A 14,535-nucleotide genomic window follows, 5' to 3' on the forward strand; every position below is an offset into this window, starting at 1 on the left:
TCCCACCAGTCCTGAGATCTCTCTCGCACACAATAACTGAAGCATATGTGCTGGCTGCAATGATGGCCCTTTTCATCCTCCTCCGCCTCAAAATCATGGTGATAGTTGGCGAACTTCGCATAGGCTACTGTATTTCGCATCAGTCGCATCAGTCAAAAAATGCATCATGAAGAGGAAAAATACATATATGGGCCATTCTACAGAATTGGTGCAAACTGCTGTCCCTCATCCAAAAAACACATTTGAAAAGCATTTAATTATTAAAATCTTAGATGTTTACTAAGATCCTTCAATTATCTATTGAAACCCACAATAATATTTAAGATATCAGTAAGCTTTATATATATAAAATCATAATTTATGGGCTACTTTCAATTAGGAGGTGGCTGTCCCAAACCCTAACCCCTAAATTTCAACTTGTGAAAATGATATTGAATAATTTTTTGCAAATTTTTCCATTCTTGTTTTAAAAAAAATATATATATATTTTTTTTTTTAAATGAAGTTAAAAAAATATTTATTTTATATTTTATTTTTAAATCATGAAACTTTATCTAAAAAAACATGTCCCGCATTTTCATGTCACTACCAAAACAGTGAATGTTGTAGTCCATTGGCTGAGACTGATTTTAACCACACTCCTACATTTTTGATCAGGAAATATTCCTGTGTCCCTCTCTCTCATGTGCTATATGGTGAGTAGATTGATCCCATCATTTTGAGGTAAATGTGTTCTAAAGTCTAAAAATCTGTGTGTAACTTTAAGGAATGTCACTACCAAACTCATTTTTTCTGCTATTGAGAAATTTTTTTGGGATGTTATTCCATAAAATTTAGTTGTTATATGTGTTCAACTGTTCTGACCAGTGATGGCTAACCATGTGCTGATTAGCATCTTCGAGCTAGGCTCAAAAGTTATCTAAAATTGTCACTACCAAAACAGTCACAACCGAAACATTTTCTTGAAGTTTCGGTTGTGACATTGTTTTGGTAGTGACAAAAGGGAACACATAATCCTTTATTTGGAGGAATAAACTACATTTTAGTACAGTTATGCAAATAATTACTACTGTAGTATGTTTTAGTAGTGTTTTAGTATGCAATATTCTGTTAAAATTCTGTAATGTGATGAGGTTACAATTACTTAAGGTTGCAGTCCATGATACTAGCTTAGGTGTAAGGTTGTTGTCAGTAATGTTAATTTCTATGATTAACTTGGCAAGGAGAATGACATAAAACACCAACATGCCTAAAAAAAATAGAAAAACTACAACAGAGAGACAGAGAGAATACAAACAAAGGTTGAGGGAAGACCCAGTGAAGTACGAGGAATACTTAAGGAAAGAAAATGAAAGAAATAAGAAACGAAGGGAAGAAGGAAAGTTGAAGAGTATCAGTGAATTATCTGACAGGGAGCAAAGACATGTCAGAAAAGCATGGAGGAAAAGACAGAAAAGACACAGGATGATGGTGAAAAGACAAAAAGAGATGGAGACATTTTGCAGGGCTTCCACACCACCTAGCACTTCCAGTGAGGGTGATCAGACACCAGTACACACACACACACACACACACACAGACAGAGAGTTCAGTGGTTCTGGAGATTTATCTGAATGACTCATAAACAAAATGTTGAAAATGTGAAAATAAAACAAAGTGGTTCTGAGTCTACATTGTAAGTTGTTGTTTTTTTAGGAAGAAAAATCTATGAGCATACCTCTTCTCACTTGCACCTCAAGACCCAAAATATAGAATAGCTCTAGGTGTTCTTATAAGATATTTACTGTCAGATGTGTGTCTGCTATATGTACTGACTGCATATGTGCATCATAGTTATTTATTTATATTAACATAAAATGTGGACAGTCTGATTCAGCCATGGCAAACTAATTTTCACTACCAAAACATTACTGTCACTACCAAAAATGTGCAGTCACTACCGTAACATGGGATGTTTTGTCAAAAATAAAGTATATTGAATTATCAACTAAGATGTTATGATAGTGTTTGGTTCAATGCATATTAATACTAATGAATCCTTAACTTTGAAATCAGTACGATAAACTTTATGCCTTCTACAAAGAAAGATTGGGTTCAAAATACAACAAATCTCATAAATCACACTTAAAATATTATTAAAATTATAATCTTTATTGATTTAACCAGTAAAAATATTTTTTAAAAATAGAAAAAATATATATTTATAAGGTAGATGTAAACAAAATCTTAATAGGTCATTATAAGCCTTCTTAATAAATTATTTAATATTGTGTTTCGGTAGTGACAAATTTGGGGAGAAGGAAAATATTCCAGCATTTTCTGAAAATACAATATGAGAATTAACTGCACAATTACTAGAAAAGCATACCTTGGATATTATACAATTTGCATACATGCAAAATTTGTGGGAAAAAACAAAAAAATTTCAAGATGTTTCCAACTCTGACTTTGCACCAATTCTGTAGAATGGCCCATATAAGTCGCACTGGACTATAAGGCGCATTTATTTAGACATTTATTTCACAAAATCCAAGACCAAGAACAGACATTTAATCTGGAAAGGCAAGTTATTCAACTACACAATAGCACACAGAACAACAGACTGAAGAGGTGTCCGGTATGTTAACGTAACACATTAACTAGGGCTGTAACGATATGCGATAGGAAACCGAATAAATAAATAAATACCGATAAATTCTTTAAAATTGGGCAATTCCAGCGTTATGGACGTGACATTTGCAGTCAAAACATGAAATATAAATTCTCAAAAAATGCATTTAATATCAATATATTGAAACGACTGTTTATATATCCATATTCCCTTAATAAAGGGACATTAGAAAAATATCTCTACATGCGTTTTATATTTAATATGAGGAAAATACACAAGCGTTACGGACACAAAAAAATCTTTAACTTTTAGGTGGCAAAATATTTTTTAGTAATTCTGTGAAATACACTGCGCAAACCAAAAGTATTATATATATATATATATATATAATTTTTTTGTGTGTGTGTGTGTGTGTGTTCGCATTGAGGAAAAAACAGTGTTACGGACGGGACCGCTCTGAAAGCGGTACTAAAAGACTGCTTTGAAACGTTCACTGAGACCTCAAACAGAAAGCACAAAGCCTGACTTTAAATTTAATTTCATTTTGTATTAATTGTATCTTAATTTTAATCTGTTTCATCAACCAATTGCCTGGATTTAATAAATAAGAATATAGTATAGTAAATAGTATAGAATATAGTAAATATAGTAGACAATAGATAATCCCAACACGGAGGTGCTGGCACGTGAACTGGAGCTCATCTCATAAATTAACCAAAACTCAGCATATACATTGGCCTACTTGCCTCACAGACCTGAGACATAAATAGAAAGCTTGAAATGTCTACTTTTAAACAGAACAATTCAAAACGAAAGAAAAAAGACTGCTCTGCTCTCTGCTTATGTAATCTGTATGAAATGTGCATTTCTCTCTGGCGCGTATACTACTGCGAAGATCGGGAGTCAGTATTGTCAACTTCATCTTTGCAGCCGACACTGACACAGAAAACACTTGTTTATTAATAAACAATTAAAATGTCTCCTTGCTATATCTGACATATTCATAATCATTACTTTTGCTGGTTCTTTGTGACAGCTTTTAGGAGCTTCATTGGCAGCGCCACCCTTACATGTTACATGAACGCGTCACCACCACATCAGCACCAAAAACATGGAGATTTTTTTCTTTTTGAGGGCATTTTGTTTGTGTTCAGTCTTTTGTTCAGTTTTTCAGTTGTTTTCAGTAAATTTTTTCAGGGCTAGGCTACAGGAGCAGCATTTGTACTCTCGCGGCTATAGACGGTAATGTTTTCTCTTGGTTCATGTCAGTCAGTATGAATTAATTTTGATATACAGGTCGCACCTGACTATAAGTCACAGGACCAGCCAAACTATTAAAAAAAGTGCGACTTATAGTCCGGAAAATACGGTATATCGCAAAGCTAGCATCAAGCATATTTCACGTTTGTCCATCTGTGCAAGAACCCCCTTTAAGCATGCGCAACGCCTCAGATAGTATGTCAAATGTAAACACATGAATCGGATATGGGCCAAGAAAGTGTAAACGGACGGTCAAAAAAAAAAAACGGATATAGACAACAAATCAGATTTGGGCATCAAGACCTGCAGTGTAAACGAGGCTTGCTTGCCCCACATACTTGAGTATCTGCAATGAGCAGTTTGGATCCTTCAGTTTGCCAGAGAGCAGCTTGACTCCCGGGTGATTGTAGCTCAGATCCAGCTCTCTCAGGTGTGAGGAGTTTAAACTCAGAGCTGAAGACACATAACCACAGCCTTCCTCTGTCACCATACAGCCAGACAACCTACAGACACACAGTCAGATCATCTACAAAAACACATATGACTGGCAGACTGTAAAATAACCTCTTATATGTTCTTTTTTCAATTTCAGCGGACAAATATATACATTTATCAAGGCAGAAAAGCTTCTTTACAATAAAACAAAAACATATACGTCAATACAGAGACAGCATTATAACCCATCATGTCTACCAATGGTCATGGAAATGAAATACTCAAGCTTATACAGATGTTTTGTGTTTTACACAAGAACAAGGGGAGTTATTACTTATAATTATTTATTTTTTTAAAAACGTCAGTGCGAATTGATTTTATATAATCAATAATTTTTTTCCATATTGAACAAACGTATTCTATCCGGGTTCTTAAGGAAAAGGAAATCTTTTCCATCACATGTATATGTGTGTATGTATATGTGTGTGTGTGTGTGTGTCTGTGTGTGTGTGTGTGTGTGTATATATATATATATATATATATATATATATATATATATATATGGGCGATTCAACAGTTTCTGTCCACAAGGGGTGTAATGAACAATATAGATTGAATAATACCCAGTTGTTGTCATTTTTTTTTTTTTTAGTTCACTATTTGGTTAAAGATAGATGTAAGAAATAATAAAGTTACTTTTATCCCACCAAGCCTTGGCATTATCGTGTAATGAGACTTTATTTTATTTCTGTCCCCAGAAATTGTGGATGTCAGGGTGGGACATTCAGTGCATCTGGATTTTTCCTAAGTCATTTCTTTCATTTCCTTTAATAAAATCCTGAATTTTGGTGCATAACATTTATTTTGGTGTGTCTTCTACAAAATACTACTACTAACACTGAAAGTAGAATTCCCTTAATCCACCACGATGCAATGGAAACATTTACTAACGTTCGTTACACTTTCTGTCCAAGCAGTTACGCATGTTAAAATATGATTCTAAAGGAAGCGGAGATATAATTTTTCCATGTAATTCTATCAGTAGCATAACGATAAAACCATCTTGTGTGGGTTAAATTCTCATATGCGTTGCTACATGATAAATTGTTAATAAATCGGGACAAAACAGGGGCCGAGATTTTCTGTCCAAAAATCATAACGCTTGAACATTTTATTCTGACGCTGAATTTCCATCTCCTAATGTCTCAACAGTTCTCATGTCAGAAATAAGATTGTCTAGGTCACGGTCGCTCTGCGCGGGAGGAAGAGTTAAAAGGATTTCACGGATTTCGACGAATGTGGGTAAGTTTGTGGATTCTGTCCAAAAGTTTACGAACGTTAAAATGATACGAACGTGGAAAACTTTGGTTAAGTAAACATTAAATAGGACTGAAATTTTCAGTCTATCCAACTTCCAACGTTGTTTTCTGTGTATTTTTGACTCAATAAGCTGTTCATGAAAGTCAACATCGTCAATGACATTTTTCTGTTTTGTTTTTTTTGATGATTTTTTTTTTCTGTCCAATGTTCGTAAGAATATAGCTTAGGCTGACGAAGTTAACACGTTAATAGTGCGTTAACACAATCTGTATGATCTTTAAATTTGATAGTATGATGACAGGTTATTTTAATGTGTTATGAACTTGTTCTATTCTTTGCCAGTTTTCATGAAATGGTATTATTTTGTGTTACAGTCTTGCAGGATTGTTTAATTTTTTCCGTCCACGTTACACACGTTATAACTTAGCACACTTGTAGGAGTTCCTTTGTCTTTTACATTTGGCAAATAAATTTGAAAAATATACCTGTGGTATTTGTTAGTAATTTTGCTGGCTTTCAGTTTATGAACATACCAGACTCAAAAATGCACCTTTAAGTTTATAGAACAGATAACATTAGATTCCTGCATGGAAGTCATATTACCAGTTTTGTGAACCATACACAACGCATGACTCATAACTATACCAAATTAGGAACAAAGCAAAACATGAACTGGGATTCAACCAGAATTTTGTTAAACTGAATTAGATTAAATACACTTTCTGCTTGAACTTACACTGTTTTTCCGTCCATGTTACATACGTTAAATTTGACATCAATTCAACTTTGATCAAAGTTTACCATTGCCAGATTTATCCTGCCTTTCACACAGCTGTACCCCAGGTTTTCTCAGGATGTTAACCTGAGGACAATGGCTTTCTCCACAAAGATTAATTTTGCAGGCTGTTGTCCTTGCAGTTACTACAGTTACCACACCTCGAAACATTGTTCAGATTATGTATTTCAAGACGTTTGTAAAGTTTGTCATTAAAACGCTCTTGTATGTAGACCTAATTTCTTACGCATCTAATCCCATGCCTCCGTTGCTAATTCCAAAACGTCATTTTAGAGTTAGTAACGGAGGTCTGAGCCGCTGATAGCAGACTAATGCTGGGACACACGACTAGCTGACACATTCTCTGACTGCTTTCATCGACTGCAGCAGATTTTAAACACCGACTTTGAACACAGACTGAACGCACTGAACACGCGTTTGGGCATGATCAGTCATAAGTATCAAATTACATTCATTATGCAGTTATTAATGCAGTTATTAGAGAGAGATGTTGCAATAATAAGACAGAAAAGCATGTGCATCAATATTATTATTTATTTATTAATTCAATTCGTTTTAATTAATTCGTTCATTCTTTTTTTTTCATTATTGACAGATGACAGTAGACTATAGCCAAATAAATGAAACACAAAGCCCTTTTAACAAGTAGGCCTATGAATAATTATTTATTTGTTATATTATCTGCAATAAAAATCCATGCTGCAGGACTATCCATTTATTTAGCCTATATTCAGTTTAATTTTCTATTGATTATAGATAGGACTATATACTTTATTAAAATTAAACTGCATGTTTCTATTGATTGTGAAGCTAGACATTGAAAATTGCAGATCAAGCGCATGGGGCTAAATGCTTTTGAATGCTTCAATGCTTTTGTTATTAATTGTATCCTACTTTCCGTTATTACAGTTGACTACGCGAAGTGATATGGAACTGTAATGCGGTCAAGACCTGCCTGGAACTACTTCCGTGCGTTTCCCTGAAAATAATGCACACCTTAGAACGTTCGTCAACCAATCAGATATATATTAGTGTAATATGTCAATCCAATCATCAACTGTAAGTGGCTCTGGTTTTAGCCATTTCTTTGTAATTACTGTTTTACTGGCTGCCAGAAGAATTAACCTCCGTTTCTTATCAATGTTATTCCACCCATCAAAATAACTATTAGCCAGATATAAACATTCACACTTGAAAGGAATCGTCACCTCAAAAACAGCTTCCAAATTTCCTTCAATCCCTTGCCAAAACTGGGTTAATTTCTGACACTGCCCAGAAATATGATAATGGTTAGATTCCCTTTTCCCACATAATCTCCAACAGCTAGCACCTGTTCCTTTCTATCTTTTCTGTGTTGGTGTGGTAAATCTCTGATATGTTCTTAAATACCTCAGAATCTGCAGCTGACAGTGTGGGCTCTTCAGTCCTTCAGAAATAATCTTCACTCCTGAATCCTGCAGGTCATTGTTACTCAGGTCCAGCTCTCTCAGGTGTGAGGGGTTTGAACTCAGAGCTGAACACACATAACCACAGCCTTCCTCTGTCACCATACAGAGAGACAACCTACAGACACACACAGTCAGACCATCTTCAGACACACATCAACATTATGACCGGCAGACTGTAAATTATCTCTTATATGTTCTTAAATACCTCAGTATCTGCAGCTGACAGTGTGGGCTCTTCAATCCTTCAGAAATAATCTTCACTCCTGAATCCTGCAGGGCATTGTTACTCAGGTCCAGCTCTCTCAGGACACAGTTTGAGGATTGTAGAGCTGATGACACAATTTCACAATCCTGACCAGTGAGATTACAGCCAACAAGACTAGAAGAGAGTAAATACAGCACAATAAGTTGGGGTTCAGGGTGCTTTTCTTTAACACTAGAAGTCCCAGAGATTTGTAACCCTCCTTTAGCCAAGTGGATGCTAACTGGCTAGTCTTTTGGCTATCATTAGCATCAATTCATGTGTAAATGTGGTCATTACCTGAGCAATCTGCAGGGGGGTTGGGGGGGGTGTGTGAATGGTTGCTGGTGGCTTGTTTGTATGTGTGGGGGAGGGAGGGCTGTTAAAAGCAGAGAACTTGATTGACCATGTCTCACATTGGCATGTAAGGTCTTGCCCAGGTGTAAACAGGTATGAATTAGCACATCTAATTGCATGCAGCTTGCTCTCAAATGAGAGGTAATTCCTTTTGTGCTGAGGTGGATAAAATCTCACTGCACATAGCCTACTACTTCAGTGCCCTCAAGAATTCTGTGGTGTACGAACCTCCTCTCCAAGAAAAGAAAATGCAGAGAAGACTCACCACTCGGCAGGCCTTGGAAATTATCCTGAGTGAAGTAAACCCTTGTGACTCAGATGGAGAAGACATAGAACTACAGCCGGATTCGGACTCAGAGCTGTCTGATCTGTCTTCAGGTTAAGTTTCATTTCATATTATTTCCTATTTCATTTCAAACCAGTAAGTGGAAAACACCAAAAAAGCAGAGTGGAGTGACATAAATATTTACTCTGCCTTTTTTGTATTGTCCACTTTTTTGTTTGTACTACTTAGCAGACATTCACTGCCATCTGAAGTGCAAAACATTATTAGTTGTTTCTTTGCTTTAGTTGTATCTTTTTATTTAGGAAGATATTTCAGACATTATTTCGATACAGAGAAGGAGATACTGGAATTATTATTAGTATCTATGCATGCATTTGTGATATCATTTGACTTTTCCATTGCTCACAATTTGAATTTGTTCACACTGCAGATGAGGAGACTGCTCCTCAACCAAAAAAGAGAGCCCGTTTGGGGACTGACCTGACAGAGACAGCGAAAGATGGCACAGTGTGGCGTGAAGAACAGGTGGGGATGCGTCTCCCTTTCACCCCAATCAAAGCGTACGCTGCAGATGGAGAGCCAACGGCTAAGGCCAGGAAAAGTATCTCGAGTCGCCTTCAGAGCTTCCTGTGTTTCATCACTCTTGACATGCTTCATAGCATTCAAGAATGGACTATTCAACATGCACAGGAAACGGAGCATGTTCATTGGTTCATGGCCCTCCCTGAACTAATGGCATTTATTGCAATTGTCATCTTGCGGGGGCTTACCAAGGTTCCATCACTACGTGACTGCTGGTCATCAAACCTGGGAAACCCACATATCATTGGAACAATGCCGCGAAACCGCTTCCAAGACATCATGCGACACCTACGCTTTGATGACAGGTCCACCCGGAGGGATCGAGCAAAGACTGATAAGTTTGCTGCAATTTCCAGTGTGTGGGGATCATTTGTCACCAATTGCATCACGTCCTACAACCCTGGTCTACATATCACCGTTGATGAACAGCTTTTCCCATCAAAGACTCGCTGCTGTTTCCTGCAGTATATTGCAACTAAACCTGACAAGTTTGGGATCAAGTTTTGGGTGGCTTGCGACCTAAAATCCAAGTACATTTGTAATGTCCTCCCATATCTTGGCAAGGACCCTAGTCGTCCCAGTGGAGAGAGACTGTCTGAAAATGTAGTGATGAGGCTGATGGAACCATTCCTAGACAAGGGCAGAAATGTTACCACGGACAATTTCTTCACATCGCTGTCACTTGCGCATAAACTTCTTAGCCGGAAAACCACCATCCTCGGCACAGTCAACAAGATTCGCCGGGAAATCCCTCAATCCGCTAGACACACAGATCGCAATGAATTCACCACTCAGGTATGTTGCAGGTCTTTTGTGGTTCTATGTTTGTGTTTCTAATTTTTAGAATCAACACCGCCAAGTGTGTCATTGTGTGTAAAAGTGCTATGAAAATAACAATTTATCTTATTTATTAGGTGTTTTCAACCACTGCTGCTACGCTGACGGCATATGCGCCCAAACGGAAGAAGACCGTCTACATTCTTAGCAGCATGCACAGCGTGATTCAGACTGATAATACCACCAAAAGGAAGCCAAACACTGTCACCCTTTACAACACCACAAAGTGCGGCGTGGATGTGATGGACCAGATGGTGCAGGAGTACACTGTCCGCACAGGGACACGGCGCTGGCCAGTTGCCGTGTTCTATAACATGATTGACATGGCAGCACTGAATGCACATGTGCTGTATCAAGCATGCACCGGAAGGCAGGAAAGACGGGTGGACTTCCTGGTGGAGCTTGCAAGAGAGTTGGCTAACTCTCATATGTGTGCGAAGAAGGCAAGAAAAGAACAATTGCTTCGGACACAACCCTCCACACCTAGCCCTGGAAAAAGAGCCATGTGTCAAGTCAAACACCAATGCAAGAACAATCATGCCACTGTGCGATGTGTTCACTGCTACAGATACACATGTGGTAAATGCAGACGGGAGATACCATGGCAGTGCCAGGATTGTGAGTGATTGCTGGAATGTACTCACTCACTTTTTAATAATATTTGTAAATATGTGTACAAATGGTTGGTTTCTATTTTATTTTGTACTGTTTTTATCAATAAATCTCAGCAACAAAGGAAAAAAAACATGTGTGTTGATTTCTCCCTAAGATGGCAAAGTGAAACACAAGTTTCCTTGAAGTGGCTCAGCATGGCCCCACATTATTTACATAACAAAAGCAACCGTTCACAGGTGATTAAGGATATTAGCCTAAAGCCTTCCAGCCCATCGGCTGTCCTGCGGGTTTTATAGGTAGAAAAGCCAAATGGCTGCTCTCTGGGACTTCTAGTGTTAAAGAGGCAGCAGTAGCACCTTAAAAACTAGAAAAACAGAGATAAATAATTGGCAATGCAAAGATAAAATAAAGTCAAGTACTGTGAAATATGTGGTAGTTGTGGAGAAGTAGTCCACATTGGAGGATGAACAGCTTGACACTCACTGACCATAGGGTTCCCTTGTCCATAGCATAGCCTAGTTATTCCAAACTGAAGTAGTATTCATAACAAAAATGTATATATATATATATATATATATATATATTAGGGGTGTAACGATACGCGTATTCGTATCGAACCGTTCGGTACGAGGCTTTCGGTTCGGTTTTCGGTACGCATTTTGGCTTTCGGTTCGGTTTTCGGTACGCATTTTCAAACCGAACGGTTCGTTGTACCATTGTTCCTGCCGACCAAAATTTGCTTATTTCAAATGTAGGCGCATGGCAAGCGCGCTCATAATGTAAGAGACGCCGGCGCGACCACAACATTGTCCAACATCAAATGGCAAACGTAATGCAAACGGAACGAAACTGCTCATTATTGCGTGGTTGAAGGACCGTTTATCAGTTTGGACCAGTGCAGCGCGAGCATATTGTCTATGAGCGCGAGCCGATCATGATCAAACGACACTGTTACTTACTACACAGCGAGATCCGGTAAAGAAAGCATTTGAATTCTCCACAGAATAAACGTTTACATTTCTCCGTTATTAACGGATCAAACAGCGCTGACGTGGAAACCAGGAAGAAACATTGTGCCTTGAATGAACTTGTCCACAGATCAGCAACATTCACTATGGATATCTGAACTAAAATAAACCTGTTTATAACTAGCCTACTACAATATTACATTTAATTTTTTCCAAGGAGCTGTTTGTTTTATATGCTCCTAGTCAATCATAGCTCCAGAATTGCTCAAAGTAATAATAATAATAATAAAAAAACATACTTTATGATGTTAGTTTTAATAATAAAAAAAAATAAAGAAAGAAAATTTCTCTGTCATTTCTTTCTTTTTGCTGTATCAAAAACGTACCGAACCGTACCGAACCGAACCGTGACACAAGTGTATCGTATCGAACCGAACCGTGAATTTTGTGAACCGTTACACCCCTAATATATATATATATATATATATAAAACTCAAGTAGATAAAGGATTGCCAAGATATAATGTAGAATGAATCTGTTTCATATGGAGTTGGGCCGTGAGGTCAAAGACTGTCACTTTCGGCACTGGACGCATCCCCAGGTGAAGTCACAGGTCATCATCCCCAGAGGCCATGTATATGTTAAATTATGTTGTGAAACATATGCATAGAGCACATGTGTCAAACTCAAGGCCCGCGGGCCTAATTCGGCCCGCCACATTATTTTATATGGCCCGCGAGAGCATGGGTGTCTTAAAATTAGGGATGCAACGAAATTTAGGCTGCCGAAAATTTTCGGCCGGAAATATCATTTTCGTTTTTTGGCCGAAAGATACTAAAAAGCCGTCGCGCCCCTCCGTGTTCGGCGATGGTTTGACTCTGGCTCAGCGTGTTTTATGACTTTGCGTGCGAGTCCGCTTCCGAAGATGCATAACTTCTATGCGCGTTCCGCTGTGTGTGTGCGCTGTGCTCTCCGCTCCGTGTTTACAGCGCGTTCAATGTTCCGCAAGCAACCTCCGTGTGTGTGTGTGTGTGTGTTGTGAGCTCTGCTCACGCTCACCGGAAAGGCAAAGTGACAAGTCCGCTAAAAAAAAAAAAAAAAAAACGTGCCGACATGAAATTTCTCTGGACTTGTTTCTTTTTGCAATAGCACTACTGTGCTGTAACATGGTGTGTAGCGGTGCTGGGCAACACTGGTAAAATTACTCCCTGCTCTCTCATGCTCTGATAAAAATATCTTTGTAGGACTATACTTTATTTTGACAATTGGTCAAAAAATAAATCTGTTAAATCTGATTCTGCTGCATAGAACTGATTGAAGAATAATATATTGATATTTTATATTATTTTAATATAATAATATATTTTTTTAAATATATTAAATATATTACATAATATTTAATATAATATGTACCAGTATTATCCTTTTCACCATTTGTATCACTCCGCTTGTCTGTGTTTGCGCCACTTGCATCATTAAGCCAGTAGGTGGCGACAGGTGATGAGTGAACAATTGAACTTTAAACTAATTATTGCCAAAAACATTGATTAACTCAGGAAAGAAACAAGTTGCTGAAACCAATCTTTAATGCTAATATATAAACTGCTCATTTGCCTCTGGGCACAAAAAAATTGCACTGGTTTTTGATTGAAATGTAACATTTATGCAAAATAATCCTTGAAAGATTTCTCATTTAAGGCCATTCCTGTTTGGAATATGTGATTGTGTATTGTCAACAATAAGCAGAAACATTCTGCATTTCCATTTTGTAGTGTGGATCATTCATAGCAATATTTATCCTCATTCTCATTTTTAAGAATCTGTTATCTTGACAAATAATTTATGCTACTGCCCACTGACATGCTTTTAAACACCTTAAAATGCACATATGTAAGTCCGAGAAATCCAAATTTTATTGGGAGAGCATGTCCCCGAACCCCCCTAACTACCTCACATATGAATAACCATGACTGTGTGGTAATGTGTGCAGTGTGGCTACAGTGCCAAGGCTGAATTTTTTAGCCAGTTTGCCCCTGCATATATACAATATACATTATTCTCTGTATCAAATCATTATTACCCAGCCCCTGATGTTTCGGGCTCATCCCCTGATGTTTTTAAAACCTAGAAACACCCCTGAAAATGCATATACAATATTTGTAACTTAAATAAGTAATAATCAAATAAAGAGACACTATATTAACATTTTAAAAGTCTTAAGGCCCGTTCACACCAAGCACGATAACTATAAAGATAACGATAAAGATATAATTCTAAAAATCGTTCTCCATATTAAAGAATAACAGAGATCATACCACAACTATAACGATAAAGATATGAGGAACGATATCGTTGGGATCACTTTCAGAACGATTTTTTTCCAGCTGTCAAACGATAAAACACTGACAGTCAATCAGAATCAATTCTAATTTAAAGGTCTCGCGCATTTAAAATGGGGCGGGCGTGTGCGTGCTTAGAATAAAAAGACCGTTATCGGTCGTTGGTGTGGACGCAGTTATCTTTATCGTTATCTTTATAGTTATCGTGCTTGGTGTGAACGGGCCTTTACAGTTACAACCGGCCCTTTGAGGGCAGCCATAATGCTGAAGTGGCCCTCAGTGCAAATGAGTTTGACATCCCTGGCATAGAGTGTGATGTCATATTGTGTGCACGCGCGTCTATGGTTTGCTTGAAAGAATACGTCAGTAGCGCTAAATAAAAATAAAATAAAAAAACATTCGTCCGCAGCCGCTCCACTCCTGACCGCAAGTCCACTGTC

At 37.6% G+C, this 14,535-nt stretch overlaps 1 protein-coding gene across 1 annotated transcript in view; it reads right to left on the bottom strand.

The window, feature by feature from the left end:
• LOC307154373 (NACHT, LRR and PYD domains-containing protein 1 homolog) overlaps positions 1-14,535 on the bottom strand; it is a 63,360-nt gene that overhangs the window by 26,154 nt on the left and 22,671 nt on the right. The window contains exons 5-7 of the mRNA XM_079864262.1: positions 8,076-8,249; positions 7,812-7,985; positions 4,210-4,374 (exon numbers count right to left, since the gene is read on the bottom strand). Coding sequence (XP_079720388.1) covers positions 4,210-4,374; positions 7,812-7,985; positions 8,076-8,249 — 513 coding nt within the window. The remainder of the gene's footprint in view (positions 1-4,209; positions 4,375-7,811; positions 7,986-8,075; positions 8,250-14,535) is intronic.

Source organism: Squalius cephalus, assembly GCF_949319135.1.
Source record: "Squalius cephalus genome assembly, chromosome: 2".
Taxonomy (NCBI): domain Eukaryota; kingdom Metazoa; phylum Chordata; class Actinopteri; order Cypriniformes; family Leuciscidae; genus Squalius; species Squalius cephalus.